Genomic DNA, 17,691 nt, shown 5'->3' on the forward strand with positions numbered 1-17,691 from the left:
GATGTGACATTCAATAATTAGTCTTTAGAATTAAGGAAAACCTATTCTTTTTTCTATTTAATTTCAATTTAATAGACTAAACAATAAACTGCCGATTCAACTGTTTATTTCAGTTCGCACAGTTCGAACAGTTCTTATCGATTTCTAAGTGCAATCAATCCAAAGTGTGAATTGAATTGGAGTTACGAATGGTTTGTGGCCCGGCCGTTTAGTGAATATGATAGAATAGGCTAGAGTAAGATTATAATACACGTTACCTACTGACCAAAAAAAACTAAAAATGGAAGCGATGTTAGGTAAATAACCGCTGTTAGGTTAATAACCGATGTTAGGTAAGTGACTGTTGCATTCTGATTACGCTACTCTCCCGAATAAACTTCTTCCACAAAACTTCAACAACTTCGTTGAAATCATAGAACAGATTGCTGTGAATTCATTATACTAATAGTTTTCTGCTTTTAGTGCATCAATGATTAAAGCATTCATCATTCACCAAAAAATAGTTTGAAAATTTGTCTTTCTGCCATCTGGGATGGTTCATATCCTTAGCTTCCTTGCACTTCGTTGATTACACCAGAAGCAGAAACAGAGACCCACTGAAGAGGAGAAATGAGCGGAGCAGGGAAGGTGGTGGGCGTGACGGGAGCTTCGGGATACATAGCTTCATGGCTGGTAAAGCTGTTGCTTGAGCGTGGCTATACTGTCAAAGCTTCTGTTCGGGACCTCAGTAAGTCTTTCATGCTCTTTACTGCCGTTCCATTGCCTAATAAATAAAGAGGGTGCACGATTTTGAGTTATTTGCTGTAACAATTCTGATAGTACCGCAGACAGTGCATTTCCGGCAGTACAGATTTTCAAATTATTGTCACTCTCTCGTCTGAGATTTAAAAAAAACGGCATTAGTGTCTATTTTGGGTAAATATGCATTAGATTGTTGCAGATTAAGCAAGTAGATTAATCATCTTAAAATGGAATTAATGATTTTGAAGTGCTTGTGACTTTGAAGATCACAACTTATGTAACTTTGTTAACGTTTAAATTGATTTATGCACAAAATTTATGATTGATTTCGAGTATCTGACAGAGTTGGGGTATCCCTTCATCAAATGACGTTTGTTTTTTTCCGCATGATGGCACAGATGATCCCAAAAAGACAGAATTCTTGATGGCACTAGATGGAGCCAAGGAAAGACTTCACTTGTTTCAGGCAAACTTAGTGGAAGAGGGATCCTTTGATGCATTAGTTGATGGATGTGAAGGTGTTTTTCATACTGCATCTCCAGTTCAATATTCAGTGAGCAATCCACAGGTACATTTTACATGATGATCAAATCTTGATATTTTCATAATACAACTAATAGTTATCATTTGGCTATTAAGATTGGTCATTCTTGACATGCTTACGGCAATTGTTATGTGACTAATTAGTTACTAAGAAGGTCTACGTCCTCTATGTTCAGCTACAAAATTGTTGTATACCATTCTTAGTCTAAGAGTGAGTAATTCTAGTTTCTCCGCAGCCATCTGGAAGTTGCCAACAAAATGGTAATACTCAAAGAGCATCTTTCAGGCTGCTCTCTTTCTGTGATTCTGCATTTTGGAATTCCTCAAGTAATTTACAGGAATTTGAAGACATAATTGATTTCTAGTAGTAGTTGGGATGAACAAAACTTCGAAAAAAGCTGTCACCATGAAAAGGTTGAAAAAGGGAAAACAATTGGAGATTTCTCATGAATCTGCGACATATGGACATTAGAACAAGTATAGACTCAAGAGCATGATGCATATATTGAATCTAAAATGGTTTCCAGAAAGGTGATGACAGTTTTGTTATGCACTGACTTCATTCCTTTTTCATGGCATTAGAGCTTAAAGGAGCCGATAAAATTGCACAAATCTGCAATAACTTAACCCCCCAACCCCCCCAAATTTTTTAGGCACAGCTATTGGATCCTGCAGTGAAGGGAACATTGAATGTGCTACAGTCTTGTGCAAGAGTTTCATCTATCAAAAGAGTGGTTGTAACATCTTCGATGGCAGCAGTTGTACACAATGGAGAATTAAAGGACGGTGTCATAGTTGATGAAAGTTGGTTTTCAGATCCTTTGTACTGTGAGGAGCACAAGGTGTGTCTATCAGCTATTTTCAGTTAAACTGCCTGAGGAAATGCTTGTTGTTTGTTCAATTTGTTGATGGCAAACAGCGCAGTAGTCTGATTGGCTGACAAAATTTTTCTGATTGACTAAATATGTTTATGGAAAGATAGTATTATCAGTAAGAAGGCTGAAGCATTAGAAACGTTCACGATAATTGGGTTCATAAAGGTTATTTGACAAAAGGCTTCGCAGTTAAATATTCATCACTCTGATAACACATTATCTCCGAAAAGGCTTTTACAAAAGATCCCTTAACGGGATCACCTGTCACAGAACACACAAAATAGGATATGTAAAAACAAAAAGGAAATACAAATTAAAAGCACCTCAGCCTTCATGAGAAGAAGAAGTTACTTAACAAAAGATAAAATAAAGGAAACAAAAGAAATGAAATTTCCCAATTGCTAAGCAGTCTATTGGATGATATCAACAAAATTAAAATGCTGATAGCAAGCACAGGAATGACGGAAGACCAAAAGAATGTGTTTTGTAGATGAAAGAAGTGTGGCATTAGATCCAAGCCAAAAACTACTTTACTATGGAATGGATATTGGAATGTTTGCTTGAGAAGACTTAGCGACATGTGCACACGGAATAGGTCACAAGTGACTAAAAAGGTCGATTTTAGTTTTTATTTTGTTGTTTGCTGGAATGTCAAGCAATCAAAACATTGAATTTAGCAAGTAATTTGCTGATAATTACCACCATTTGATGTCATTAACTTAAATTGTCTGGATGGAGTTTTCCAGGAGAAAAAAAACCCTGGTGTGTATACTTCTAACAAGCCCTGTATCTCCCAACTAGAAGGATTTAGAGAATGTAACTGGATGGTCTCCCAAGTTTTTTGAAAATATACCTTCTCTACTGTACCACTCGAAGAATGTTTTCAACTGAAGCTAACCAATATTTTTTCTTTTTTCAGTTATGGTATCAACTATCAAAACTTTTGGCAGAGAATGCTGCTTGGAGATTCTCAAAGGAGCATGGTATTGACATGATTGCAATTAATCCAGGGGTGGTCATTGGTCCCATCTTGCAGCCCTCTCCCACCTCGAGTGCAGGAGTGATCTTGGACCTAGCAAATGGTATGTTGAGAACTATATGTAGATTGTTAAGCAGTCAATCTAAAGCAAATATAGTTGATCTTTCATACTTACAGCTTTATCATGCATTAGAAGTTTCTTCTAATAATTGAAGCAAAGAAGCAGTAGTTGACTCTGGTGAAGATGTGAGTCTGCTCATTTTGTATTACAGCAAAATATATATTGCACGCAGAGGCGTGCATTATTGGGCATCATATGCAATGCATTTATTTGATAATGTAATGCACATGAATACAAACATGTGGGCACATATGTCTAGTTGGTGTGTGTCTGATTATATTGTCTAAAGAGTTTGCTATGAAATTCTTCTTTGGAACTTTTCTGTGTCAGCATTTCTTAACTGCCAAAGATTTGAAATTCAAATATGAAATAGACAAAAGATTCTGCTTTAGTTATGAGACTTGTTTACTTTGAGGTAGCCCCTTAGGACTTGGAGGCATTTCATTTGAAGCACAGTTTTATTGGTTGAAAGACATCTTACAGCAGACAATAGAGGAATTGGAGCTGGTTATGGTGGCTTCTAAAGTTTTCTTACATGATAGAATAAGTAGTTTGAGCATTTTATCCAGTACTATTTCATGTTGCGGTCTCTTGTTGCCACAGATTTTGCAAAAATGACCTGCCAATCTCCTTGGTGTCCATTCATTTTCCTATGGAGACTCTTTTTGACTTACCAGGTTATTGACCTGATCTGGTATCTTACATTTCGTCTTCTTTTATATAGTTGTTAGGTTGTAATTGAAATGTCCAGAAAAGATGAAGTGATATACTCATGTCACATAGAAATTTGTCTCTTTTGACTATTTACATCTCCCTTCAAGTATCCTGTCTTTACAAGTAAAGATACTCGTCCTAGTGGTAAGAGATGTTATTGTTTTAACTGGTGAATGCAGGAATTGAACCATTCCCTAATGCAGCTTTACCATGGGTTGATGTTAGAAATGTTGCATATGCACATATTTTTGCCTTCGAAATCCCTTCTGCCAGTGGAAGATATTGTGTAAATGAGAGATTTGCACACTGCTGTGACCTTATCAAGATTCTGACTGAACTTTTCCCCACTCTCCGATCACCAGATAAGTGAGTCCCGTTTTGTTCATTATGCCACATTGAGGTATTTGCATGCTTTAGCTGATTGCTTGCAGCTCCATAATATATCTCATCTTTAGGCCTAATCATCGTTGATACATGGTGTTTTTGCTGTTAAGAATCAGCAGCTTCTTATCTGTATCCTTAATCCATTAAAATGTGAGATGGATCTTGGCAAACATTATTGCATAGTGATTAGTAAACTGCCTCACTTTGAAGAGTTCAAACAAATACCAGCATCATATATCACTCTTTAACTCTTTTCATTTCTGAAGTGGTTTTGACCTTTTGCAGATGTTCTAACAGCAGTAATCCTCTAATTCTGCCGAAATTCAAAGCATCAAATGAGAAAGTAAAAGGTTTGGGAATTGAGTTCATTCCTTTGGAGGTGTGCCTCAAGGATGCTATCAAAAGCTTTAAAGAGAAGAATTTAGTTAGCCTTTGAATCAATTCATGTACTGTCATCAAATTGGTTTATAACCAAGTTTGGAAAACATACAATTCCAGCAACTAGAGGTTTTTCCTGTCTGCTTCACTGCTGATTTTTCTGCTGTTACGCAGAAAAGCTATGGTAAATATATATATATATATATATATATATATGTATATATTTAAAAAAGAACAAGAACAGAACATGTATGAACATGAATAAGAAGGGCTGTTTCTTAAGCAATCAGTAATATGGCTAGGAATTTGTTGGGACAGCCGAATTAATCAAAAAGACTATTCAGCATATCTGAGTGGATAATAAAAGCATAGAACATCATGTTTGACCTTTCCTTCAAATTTCATCTTGTGATCTTTTTGGTACATTTTGAGTTGTTTTTATGTATACCATTTTGATGGCCAATTTGAGATTGCTCTTAGAAATCTCAGAATTTCTTCTCTTTTTTGGGATTAAATGGATCAGTAGTTTTAATTTTTTTAAGCTCTGAAAATTCTTATGCTTAAATAAAAATTTTGCGTCATACTAAAACAAAAAATCAAATGTCCCGTCTTTCCTAGCTATATGTTTGTCCTGTCATACTTATTTGTACAAATTCATGATTTATTGCTTGTTACAAGATAAGAGCAACTTTAGAACAGAGCCGCGATTAGTTGGGCAGATTTCAATAGTCATTTATGCATTTCTTTTTTTTTTCTATATGATTTTTTTTTCCAGTCAAACTTGGTTTTTGGTTGGGGTTGACCGGGTCAAATGCCCTGCGGTTCAACTGCTAGTTTTCGATTCAACCAGTTAAACCAATGGTTTCGGTCCGAAATTTTAAAACACTCGTGCTTAGCCAAACCACCACCTACTGGACATAGAAAATTAAGGAAAAGAGAAGGTCAGAAAAGAAGATGAGGAGGTTAAAAATGAAGAAGAATGAAAAGGGAAGCATAGGAAGGTGGAGGAGAAAAAGAGGGCAAATGAAGGTAAAGGAGAAAAGAGTTGAGGCGGGAACAAAGAAGAAAACAGAGAAAAAAGACGAGGCTGAGGGGATAGGGGATACAAGAGTAGATGATATTGAGGAAGAGAGAACAGAGGATGATTAAGTTTTAGATTTTAGGGTAATGTTTTACTAATAAGGGCTTAAAAGCTTTTAATTTTTTTTTTCAGAAATTTTCCCATCTTTGTTGATAATTATCATTTTGCTATTTGAATATTAAATTTTTTCAAATAATATTTCGCTTGTGGGGGTTTACATTCAATGTCTCAAGACGCCTTTTGAAACATACTTTCTTCCGAGACCAAATGAGTTAGAGATTAAATAGGATTTGATACTGGGAAGTTCCTTTTTCTTTAGAATTGAGTTCTGTTCCACTTATAGGAAGTAGGTTAGAAGTTTATTTGTACTGTTTCCAGAGAGAATTGAGGCGAACTACCAGTGGATTATTAAGTGTGCATTTGATAAATCTGAAGTCTGAAAACTGAAATCTGAAATTTGAATCCGTTAAAACGAAAATTCAGTGACACTTAATTAATTTAGATGTCTAATTTTTCATTATCAAACGATCTGAATATATTAAGACCTGAATCAATTAAATTTAAGTGCTGAATTGGGTTATCAAACAAAGTCTAAGACTATTTAATTCCTAGAAGTTAATTTGCAAATAAAAAAAAGAAACCATTTTTGGCAATTTATTATTATTATAGCTTGTATTGGTAATTTTCTAAAAGTTTTGAATGTAATTGGTGTATACATCTTAATAACTTACCATTTGAGATTGATTAATTTTCCAAATATACTTTCTTGTCCTCAAATATTTCTCAACTAAAATCATATTATTGATCCAATTGATGGAATACTAACCGACCAAACTTGTCAAAAGCAAAATTTTTACCGTTTGAAGGATAAAGACAATGGTTCAAACCCCATACCGTGCAATTAAAAGAAATTCAAGGGCGTGTGGTTTAGTAAGTAGTATAAGTAGTAAAAATAGAGAATTGTGAGGACCCTAAGGTAGGAGTGTTTGGATTCTTCATTTTCTTTCAATCTTAAACAATTGCAGTCAATCTTTTATATATATATATATATATAGAGAGAGAGAGAGAGAGACATAATAAAAAAGAGAAAGAATTAAATTCTTTATTCATTGATGTCTAACACATTTTCAATCGACTTATTTTTACTGATGACAAATAAGACCTTCACTGGTTTTTTTTTTTTTTGAATTAATATACCAATACTTGGGTAAACAACCACAAATATACAGTGTAGGAATGCAAAAGCACTAGGTCATGTTTTCACATCATATATTCTTACCCAGAAGCCAAGTGATTTTGAGACGTTACAGCTAGCCTGGAATGCTAAAGCTTAAATTTTATCTCCCCCCCCCCCCCCCCCCACAAATACCAAAAAAAAAAGAAAAGAAATGCATACACGACTATTAATATCTGCATTACTAATCATGCAGATTTTGTAATCTCGAAACAATCATAAATTTTGACCAAAAAAAAATGATAAAGTGTTCTATAGTTAAATACATTGATACTGGTCCTGATCCTATTTTCAAGTTGCTCTCATTTTGTAACAAGAAATAAATCAAGAGTTTTTGTAACGTTTGCTCGGTCACTCATTAATACACTTAACATTCACACATGCTAGTAATTATTATCTTTCTTTGCATTTATATACTTTCTATGTTCAATCTTACCTACCTAATCTTGTATTTATTTACTTTCCCTAATTAATCTTACATTTCCAAAAATATGACACATAAAATATATTTTAACGAGTACCCGAGCACTGGTTAGACAGACATTCATACAAATAAGTTTGACAATAACTAGGGGAAAAATTAATTTATTTTTGGAAAGACTTGACCTTTATTTCTGTCTTAGTGTGACTGAAAATTTTGTTTCAGCATTAGAATTTTTTGAAGCTCAAAAAATTAAAAATATTGCTCAAAATTACCAAAAAGATTACAATAAAATTTAAGGAAATGGCCAATAATGAGGTGCTATGCTTTTATTATCTATTTAGATATACCTAAAAGTCTTTTTGAACCCCAATTGATAATCCAATTCAGTACTTAAATTTAATCGATTTAGATCTTAACATGTTCACATGCGTTTGATGACCAAAACTAGAACATCTGAATTAATTAAATAGTTCTGAATTTCTTAGGCAAAATTTGCTTCAAAAAATGAGTGATAAGTTATTCGCTCATCACTTAATGTGATGTACAGTTAAATGTATCAGATTTAGTACATAATGATACACTAACTTCATGGATTCGAATTTCAGATTTTAGACTTCAATTTTATCAAATGCACAAGTGAGCTATCCCAACAAATTTGGAGACATACAGATTGTTCCCTTGTGGAGCAACACTTTCTATTCATGTTCATACCTGCTCTGTTCTTTTTATTTACAATTTAGCTACTTTATATATAATCTGAATCGCGTACCTTGTACAAACAAGAATGAGAAGTTTGAAATTGTATGTTTTCCAAACTTGGATATAAACAATTTCAAGTTGATGACAGTGGATGAATGCCATGATTCAAAGGCTAACTAATTTCATCTCTTTGAAGCTTTCGATAGTATACTTGAGGCTCACCTCCAAAGGCATGAACTCAATGCCCAAACCTTTTACTTTTTCATTTGATACATCATATTTCAGCTGAATTAGGGGACTGCCATTAGAACATCTGCAAAAGATTAAAACCATTTGAGAACAGGAAAAAAAATGAGGTAAAAGTGAGAATGCAGGTATTGGATTGAACTCTTCAAAGTGTGGCAGTTTACTAATTGCTATCCAATGTTGCCAAGGTCCATCTTGCATTCTATTGGATTAGGAAACAGAGAAGAAGCTAATGATTCTTAACAGCAAAAACATCATGCATCAACTAGGATTAGGATTAAGGCCTACAAAATTATCAGAAATCAGTCCCTTGATACTACTAAAATGGTACAGAAGGATGCACTATTCTTTATCATGTTGAGAAAGAAGCCAAAAGATGAGATACATTTTGGAGCTGCAAACAATCAATTAAAGCATGCAAAGACGTCAGTGTGGCCTAACGGAGCAGGAAAACCAGACTCACTTATCTGGCAATTGGAGAGTAGGGAAGAGTTCAGTCAGAATCTTGATAAGTTCACAGCAGCCTGCAGTTCTCTCAGCTACGCAATATCTTCCATTGGCACAAGCGATTTCAAAGGCAACAATATGTGAATATGCAACATCTCTAACATCAACCCATGGTATAACCATATTAGGGAATGGGTCAATTCCTGCATTCGACAGTAAAAGGGATAACATCTCTTACCATATTGATGATTATCATTACTTGTAAAGTCAGGATACTTAAAGAGAGATGTAAATAGTCAAATGTGACAAATTTCTATTTAACATGAAGTATTTCACTTCATTTTTCTGGACATTTTACAACCCAAAAACTATATAAAAGAAGAGGGAACGTGAGAAACCAGGTCGGGTAAATAACGCTGTAGTCTGAGAGAGTCTGCATGGGAAAATGATCAAGTCGTGAACACCAAGCAGATTGGTGTGCAACTTATGCAAAATCTGCAGAGACTAGAGACCACAACGAACTAGTACTGAATAAAATGCTCAAACTGGTTACTCTATCTTGTAAGAAAGCTTTAGAAGCCACCACAACAAGCTCCAATTCCTATATCGTCTGCTATAAGAAGTCTTTCAACTACTAAACTGTGTTTCAAATGAAAAGCCTCCAAGTCCTATGCGACTACCTCAAAGTAAATAATTCGTATAACTGAAGCAGATGTTTTTGTTTAATTCACATTGAACTTCCAAAGCTTTGGCAGTGAAGAAATGCTGACACAGGTAAGTTCCAAAGAAGAATTTGGTAGCAAGCTCTTTAGACAATATGATTGTATACCCAGCAACTAGACATATGCGCTCACCTGTTTGTATTCAAGTGCATTGCATAATCAAATAAAAGGAGTTGAAATGATTACATATGATGCCCAATAATGCATACCTATTGTGTGCAATGTATATTTTTTCTGTAAAACAAAATGAGCAGGCTTACAACTTCACCAGAGTCAACCACGGCTTCTTTGTTTTAATTGTGTAGAAGAAACTTCCTGTAGATTGACTACTTAACAATATGATAAATTTCTTAACATACCATTTACTAGGCTCAAGATCACTTCTGCACTCAAAGTGGCAGAAGGCTGCAAGAATGGACCAATGACCATTCCTGGATTAATTGCAATCATGTCAATACCATGCTCCTTTGAGAAATCCCAAGCAGCATTCTCTGCCAAAATTTTTGATAGTTGATACCATAACTGAAAAGAGAGAACATATTTGGTAGCTTTAGTTGAAAGCATAACTCTTCAAGTCGGACATTAGAAAAAGTATGTTTTCTAGACACTTGGGAGACCATCCAGTCATATTCTCTAAATCCTTCTACTCTGGAGAAATGGGGCTTATTTTAGAAGTATACAAGGCTCTTAACAGGGTTAATTTTTCTCCCTCCAGACAATGACAGTTGATTGCATCGAATGATTATAATTATTGGCAGATTACTTGATAAATTTAGTGTTTTGCTTTCTTAGCACTCGAGTAAACAACAAAACAGAAACTAAAGTTCACATTTTCAGTGACGTGATGTTTTCTTTGTGCATATGTCAATAAGCCTTCTCAAGCAAGCATTCCAATATTCATTCCATGGTAATATACTTTTTGGCTTCGAAGTAATCCCACACTTCTTTCATCTATAAAACTCATTCTTTTGGTCTGCTATCAATCTGTTGCACGCTTTTAGCGTTTTGATTTTGGTGATGCCATCAAATAGTTAGCAATGCTTGCAATAGGAAAGTTTCGTCTCTGTTGCTTCCTTTTGTTTTCTTTACTTTATCTTTTGTTAAGTATCTTCTTCTACTCACAAAGGCTGAGGTACTTTATCTTTTGTTAAGTATCTTCTTCTACTCACAAAGGCTGAGGTGCTTTTGCGATGGGTGATCATATACTTTTGGTAAGGGCTATTTTGTTAAGCCTTTCAAGAGAATATGTGTTATCAGCGTGATGAATATCTAACTGTCAAATTACCATTACCAAACCAATTATTGCAAGTGCTTTCAATACTTAAAGCCTTATTAGTGATACTACTATCTTTCATAAACAAATTGAATTGACCAGAAGAACTGTGCCAGCCAATCAGACAATTGGGCTGATTACCGTGGAATCTAACAAACAGCAAGCATTTCCTCAGGCAGTTTAACTGAAAATAGCAGATAGACACACCTTGTGCTCTTCACAGTATAATGGAACTGAAAACCAACTTTCGTCAACTATGACACCGTCCTTTAATTCATCATTGTATATAACTGCTGCAATAGAAGACGTTAAAATCACTCTTTTGATAGATTGAACTTTGGCACAAGACTGTAGCACATTCAGCGTTCCCTTCACTGCAGGATCCAATAGCTGTGCCTAAGAAGTTAACAGAAAAAAAAATGGGGGATGAATACGTTACAGATTTGTGTAATTCATCAGCCCCTTTATGCTCTAACCCATAGAAAAGGAGTGAAGTCATTGCCTAAGAAATTGTTATCAATACCATTTTATATTTGGTGTATGCATCACACTCGAGCCTATACTTTGTTCTATTGTTATCCAATTGTTGTCCTTTTTTCAACTTTTTCTGGGTGAAAGCTTTTTTGACAGATATGGTTCATCCTAATTGCTCATAAACACTCACTTAAGACTTGAAATTCTTGTAAGTTACTTGAGGAAATCCACAAAAAAAGAATCATAGAGACAGAGACTTGCAAGATGCTCTTTGAGTACTACCATTTTGCCGGTAGCACCCATATGGCTGCTGAGAAACTAGAATACTCGCTCTCTTTTACACTTGAGACTTCTAGTACACAACATTTTTGCAACTGAGGAACATAAAGGAATTAGACCATTTCAGTAACTAATTCGCCATATAACAATTATTTAAGCATCTGAAGAATTACCAATTTTAGAAGCCAAATAGTTAATATTAGTTAAATTTTGAAAATTCAAATTTTGATCATCATTTTCAACGTACCTGCGGATTGGTCACTGAAAGTTGAACTGGAGATGCAGCATGAAAAACGCCTTCACATCCATCAACTATTGCGTCAAAGGATCCCTCTTCCAATAAGTTTGCCTGAAACAACTGAAGCCTTTCCTTGGCTCCATCCAGTGCCATCAAGAACTCTGTCTTTCTTGGATCATCTGTGCCATCATGCAAAAACAAACTACTAATAAAAGGGATGCCAACTTAGTCGAGTATTTACCCAAACCATTCGTTTGAACACTAAATTTGATACTTGAGAACGTGTTGTGTCCATGGTTCGAAGACTCGGCCGAGACCGAGACGACTCGGCCGAGTCGTCACCGTCTCGGCCTAGTCCGAGACGAGACCGCGACGAATCGAGACCGAGATACTCATCTCGCCGAGAAATCGGCCGAGACGTCACCGCGACGGATTGACTCGGCCGAGTCACACCGAGTCACTCCGAGTTATCCCGAGTCAAGACGAGAAATCGGCCGAGTTACACCGCGACGGATTGATTCGGCCATTTCTTTGGCTATTTTTTATTATTTTTGTTTAGCATACTTTTTTTATATTATTAACAATTTTTAGAATATTAAATTCTTTAAAATTTGCGTCTCACCGAGACCGTGACCGATATGCCGAGACCGATGTGGAACGTTCCAAGCCGCGACCGCGACCGCGACCGCGACTTTGAACCATGGTTGTGTCATGGGTGGACCATAAGAAAGGGTTCTGAGAAGATGACTAAAAGCAGTAACGAGCATGGAAAGACTTACTGAGGTCACGAACGGAAGCTTTGACGGTATAACCACGCTCAAGCAACAGCTTAACTAGCCATGAAGCTATGTATCCCGAAGCTCCAGTCACGCACACCACCTTCCCTGCCGCGCTCATTTTTCCTTTTCAATGACTCTCTGTTTCTGCTAAATTTTCCAAAGTATTTTTGTGGGGAATGATGAATGCTTTAATCATGGATGCACTAACATGATATTAAACCACTGGTGTTTCTAGTTATTTATTATTTATTTACATGGTCGGTCGTGTCATAACTCATAAGTTCAAGGAATAATTTCAGAAACCTCCCTTGAGGTCTCCACCAATTTCAAGAAGCTCTCCTTAGGTTTTAGAAATTACACTCACCTCCCTTCCTCTAACTTTTTGTGCTTCAAGATAGGTCCAATAGGCTACCAATTCCTTCAAATATCCTAAACTACCCTTTCTTCCAAAAAGATAAAAAGGAAAGATAAAAAGAGTTTTGCTGATTGCTTTTTTCCAACACCAAAACCAACAAACTCTTTTTGCCTAAAAGAAAAGTTTGGAAAAAAAAAAATCCAGCTATGATGATTGCCTTCTTCCAAGCAACACTACCACAAAAGCTAAGAAAGCACTCCAATTTGAATCAAAATCAATTCCAATAATTCTACACTTGAAACATCGCAGCCTGATTTTTGTCCAGTAGCCCTAGCTCCTAGCCTTCTTACACAAGTAAATTAAACCTGTCACTTGATGCTAAATTGGATAAAACTCCACCTCAAATTTTACCCTAAACTAGCACTTCATCAACAATCAATTGCACCTCTTTTCTCTTCCTCTCTTTGCATCCTCCTTTTTTTTTTCAACTACCCATTTCTAAAGCCCATCCACTATTTCTTGACTTTTGACATCACCGAGTTTTATCACCCATAATCAACCAAAATTGGATAAATAGATGCAAAAAAATCAAATCCATACACTTAGAATTAAAAGAAAAAAAAAAGGATGAGCCTAATCATGTTTGTAGCCGTAGGGGTAATAGAGTACTTTTGCAGCCATAGGTGAGGTATGTGTAATTTTAAAAATATTAAGGAGAGCTTCATGAAATTGTCAAAAACCTCAAGGGAAGTTTATGAAATTATCCCTGAGTTCAATAGCCTATTATTTAGATTGTGTTAAGCTTGGCCAAGTGGGAGTAGTCCTTAGAGCATCCACAATAGTTTGCACTCTTTGAAGTGTAATGCATATGCTACGTCAGCATTCCACTTTCTCCTCTTTTATTATACTCTTATTCACAATGGATTACACTTCACAAGATGTAATAACATGGGTCCACAATTAAATCAAATATTTATTTTCATAATGCATAACACATATTCCATTAATAAGTAAAGTAATTTTTTTTAAAATAATTTTGTTATTTTAAAAAATAAATTATTAACTTTCATTAAATTTTTTACCTTTGAATTTTTTATTTTCTAAAAAATAATATTATTAATTTCTAAGTTTGAACAATATTTCTTTTTCTATCTCTCAAAAATTTTTATAACTTAGTTTCGAATCCATGGCCGGATTTCACAACTTAGTTTCAAATCCATGGCCGGATTTCACAACTTCGTTTCGAATCCATGGCCGGATTTCATAGCTTGTGTCTAGTTACTCCATAAATGTACTATGCAAATGATTAATATGATACAACACATATGCAAAATTAAAAAATTACATTACTAACCATGAAATTAAAATTAAACTAAGGAATATTATACGTGGCTTTTAGGATGGAACATATATGCTCATGAATTTTAAGTTGCTGCTCGGACATGCCTGTGGCATCCTTCAATAGGATTTCATAATCACTTCGAAAATTATAATTGTCTAACTTATTTGCTAAGTTTTCCATAGCTTGCAGTTTTTCTTCGTTGTGTTGAATACAGTGGAACTTGAGAGTCCGACATTGATTCTGTTGATGCAACATTTTCTTGTTCGTCGACAAAATCAAAATCCTTCCTTATCTCCGACGGAATTTTTGAGCATCCACAACCCATACCAAGGTTATATTGCCCCGATGTGTAGTGCTTTCCCATATTTGGATTAAAATAAGTAGGTGGAGGATACATGAGAATTGGGTGTGAAAAATTTGGTAGATTGTGGAAATTTGATGGATAGTTGGAAATGGATAAATTTAGGGGATATACATAATTTTGCACATTTGTAAGAATACCAGAAAATGGGTAATTTGGGTAATTTGGAAAATTTTGGTGGTTTTGAGTTTGCGAGGAGGATGAATTTTCTATATTTGGAGCATTTAACATATTTGTGAAACTACTAAAATTCTCATCCATAATCACAAACTATTGAAATTTTAAAAAATTGTGCAAAGAGATTGAGGAAAATGAATGAGAAAGTAAAAGAAATAATAGAGTAGGATAGTAAGATATGAAAAAAAAAGAAAAGGAATGTGTTGTGTTTAAAATTGGTCTAAAGGCACTGGTCCACCTATTACACATATCATCAGAATGATGCATGTAATGAGAATTACATGGCCATAATGGGTGGCCGTGTAATGGACCCATGTCATAGCAGGTATTACACGCATCATTGTGGTCGTGTAATGGACTCATATCATCGCAGGTATTACACACATCATTACACTCCATTGTGGATGCCCTTAGTGCGGATACCTTTATGGTAGGAACCTTCCTACCATAGGCAGCTCCTCAGAGCATGACACGTGTATTTGTAAAATAGGAACTCACGGACCGTTATATTGCAGTGATAATGCACATGGAGACAAACCAAACATGACATGTCCGGATGCAGCCTTTTTTCCCTTCCAATTCCTCCATTTCACTGTGCATTATTTTCACACTGCTTTATTACATTTAAAAAATTATGAAACTATAATTTTCTGCACCTAATATACCAAACAATTTAATAAAATTAATAACAACATACCAACAATATATACCCATGACATAAATATACTAAGCAATTATAAAAATTATTAGGATTATATAGTTACTTTAGAAGTTGCTCCCAAACACCGTGCAACTAAATTTTTTATTCAAACTAACGATAGTACGAAAAAAAAGACTAATTAATGAAAATACGATCTCGAAAAATTTTTAATTCACAGTCACAATATGTTAATTCGTGATAAATACAAAAAAGTATGGTACTTTGATCATATAATGAAGGAAAATCATAAAAAGCAGGCCATTTACGGGAAAAATTTTCATTAATAAAAATACCAGCTCTTCACGGCTTTCTTATCAGTCCTCCAACGTATAAGCAAAGTGCCAATAATTAAATTAGTAATTTTTTTGATTTATACATAATTAATTTTTTTTTTGCATTTCCACAAAAAACAAATGAAATTTTTTTATCAAAAAGTACAAAAGTCAAAATGATTAGTCTAAAAGGAAAAGAAATAGCAGATATGTACAATACTTGTATTTCACATTCGAAATGTTACAGTGCTGTTTTTGAAAAACACCCTAAAAAACATCTAATTCAAACGGAACCAATCTTCATTATTTAAAGGAAAAATCGTTCAAAACATCCATCACATTTTACAAGATGACTTTTTTCGTACCTCACTTTTAAAAGTGTAATTTTACGTCCCTTACAAATTCACATTGACAAAAAATGAAAGAAAATGCATCAACTAATCCAATAGAGAAAAAAACAAAATAAATGATTAGGATGACGGAAAAAAAAAAAGAAAAGGAGTACAGAGTGGAAACTAAATAAGAAACCTACAATTTATATAAAGGTTTGTTTAATTTTCTTTAGCCAAAAGGGAGAAAGGAAATAAGGTGAACAAAAGAAAAAAAAAAGCAAAATGAAGAAAAGAAAAATGAATGGGCCACATGTCAAAAAAAGAGGGATCCACTTGGCAATCATTGGAATTACTATAGTAACTTCACTTTTTCTCATATCTACCTTGTATTTAAGAAGAAAGCAAGTCACTGTAGCAGTTCACCTTTTGGACACATGTATTGCACATATTTTTGACAAGTGGAATCTTGGTCATTTTAGCAAAATTTTTGGTTCCCTTTTTTGATTCAATTGGGCTGAAAGGATTAAAATATTTTTTTCTCCTCCAGAAAATCAACTCCATCTCTTCTTCTTTTTCTTGCTGCAACTTCTATCATCCTTCACCTTTTTTATTTTTTAAAACTAATCTAACTAAGATTGTTGCCATGTTTTTTTTTTCTTCGAGATGATTAGCTACTTAGCAAAGATAAATCTTTATTATTTTTTTGATCCCATTTTACATTTCTTTTCTTCCTTTTTTTCTTCATCTCTAATCTCTCATGTTTGCTGTATTTTTCAATTATAATGTTATAACCAACTGGTATTTGTTTGTTAAATTTATAGGATAACATTGTTATTTAGTATTTCTTCTTGGGTAAAAGGTGAAATATTAAAATATATAAAAGATTTTAGAATTCTTTTATACTAATGATCATCTTCTATGAAAAATAAAACAAAAACTCATTCTTTTCTTTTCTCCTCCTAAGATTTGATTTCTTGCTTAACTTTTTTTTTCCTTTTCTTTGTTTTTTGGTTACATTTTGTAATTATTTACAATAATGTGTATTTTTTTAGGAGAAAAGATATATCATGTGATGGTTTCACCAAGATAAATCTCGTTAGGCATTCTTCTAACTCTGTTTTTCTATGTCCCCCCCTCCCCGGCAATTACTTTATGGTCTATTCAATTTAATTGGAGGATCCAATAAGATTTTGTATATATTTAAACTAATGTTAATTTTTGTTTGTTTTTTAATTACTCAAGTGTTGTAGTATCAATTGGGTTGGCATACAAAGATTGTAGTTGGTGATGGAAGTCACAATTGAGACTTTCAACCTAGAGTGTGACTTTACAAAAAATTGTTAGAAAATTCAATTTTGATTAGGAAGATGTTTTTGCAATTAAAAAAAATGGTTCAGTTCTAATTTGTATATGTAAATCTGGAAACGTAACAATTCGTATTTTTATTTAACCTTGCTATTTATATCCTAGAGCTACAGGGTAACGTTGTTACCTTTATGCGAGATTTAAATAGATGAACTA

At 34.3% G+C, this 17,691-nt stretch overlaps 2 protein-coding genes across 2 annotated transcripts; one reads left to right on the plus strand and one right to left on the minus strand.

Moving 5' to 3' along the window:
- Positions 1 to 440: 440 nt before the first annotated feature.
- On the plus strand, positions 441 to 5,128 carry LOC113760996 (cinnamoyl-CoA reductase 1-like). The gene is made up of 6 exons (XM_027303781.1): positions 441 to 727; positions 1,140 to 1,309; positions 1,938 to 2,126; positions 3,079 to 3,241; positions 4,153 to 4,339; positions 4,643 to 5,128. The coding sequence occupies exons 1-6, from the start codon at positions 610 to 612 to the stop codon at positions 4,791 to 4,793; spliced, it is 978 nt and encodes a 325-aa protein (XP_027159582.1). The 5' UTR covers positions 441 to 609; the 3' UTR covers positions 4,794 to 5,128.
- Positions 5,129 to 8,330: 3,202 nt separating this feature from the next.
- Positions 8,331 to 12,749, minus strand: LOC113760998 (cinnamoyl-CoA reductase 1-like). The gene is made up of 6 exons (XM_027303785.1): positions 12,632 to 12,749; positions 11,862 to 12,031; positions 11,069 to 11,257; positions 9,948 to 10,110; positions 8,883 to 9,069; positions 8,331 to 8,486 (listed from the first exon to the last, which is right to left on the minus strand). The coding sequence occupies exons 1-6, from the start codon at positions 12,747 to 12,749 to the stop codon at positions 8,339 to 8,341; spliced, it is 975 nt and encodes a 324-aa protein (XP_027159586.1). The 3' UTR covers positions 8,331 to 8,338.
- Between the last annotated feature and the right edge of the window lie 4,942 nt (positions 12,750 to 17,691).

Source organism: Coffea eugenioides, chromosome 2 (genome assembly GCF_003713205.1).
Source record: "Coffea eugenioides isolate CCC68of chromosome 2, Ceug_1.0, whole genome shotgun sequence".
In the NCBI taxonomy this organism is placed as follows: Eukaryota; Viridiplantae; Streptophyta; class Magnoliopsida; order Gentianales; family Rubiaceae; genus Coffea; species Coffea eugenioides.

What these genes read in the sequence shown, in the direction of transcription:
- LOC113760996 (XM_027303781.1), top strand. Translation starts at nt 610, where the DNA reads ATGAGCGGAGCAGGGAAGGTGGTGGGCGTGACGGGAGCTTCGGGATAC. An exon ending in AGCTTCTGTTCGGGACCTCA is followed by an intron (nt 728 to 1,139) that starts GTAAGTCTTTCA and finishes ATGATGGCACAG; the next exon opens with ATGATCCCAAAAAGACAGAA. An exon ending in GATCTTGGACCTAGCAAATG is followed by an intron (nt 3,242 to 4,152) that starts GTATGTTGAGAA and finishes TGGTGAATGCAG; the next exon opens with GAATTGAACCATTCCCTAAT.
- LOC113760998 (XM_027303785.1), bottom strand. Translation starts at nt 12,749, where the DNA reads ATGAGCGCGGCAGGGAAGGTGGTGTGCGTGACTGGAGCTTCGGGATAC. An exon ending in GATCTTGAGCCTAGTAAATG is followed by an intron (nt 9,070 to 9,947) that starts GTATGTTAAGAA and finishes TGTCGAATGCAG; the next exon opens with GAATTGACCCATTCCCTAAT. An exon ending in ACTCTCCAATTGCCAGATAA is followed by an intron (nt 8,487 to 8,882) that starts GTGAGTCTGGTT and finishes AATCTTTTGCAG; the next exon opens with ATGTTCTAATGGCAGTCCCC.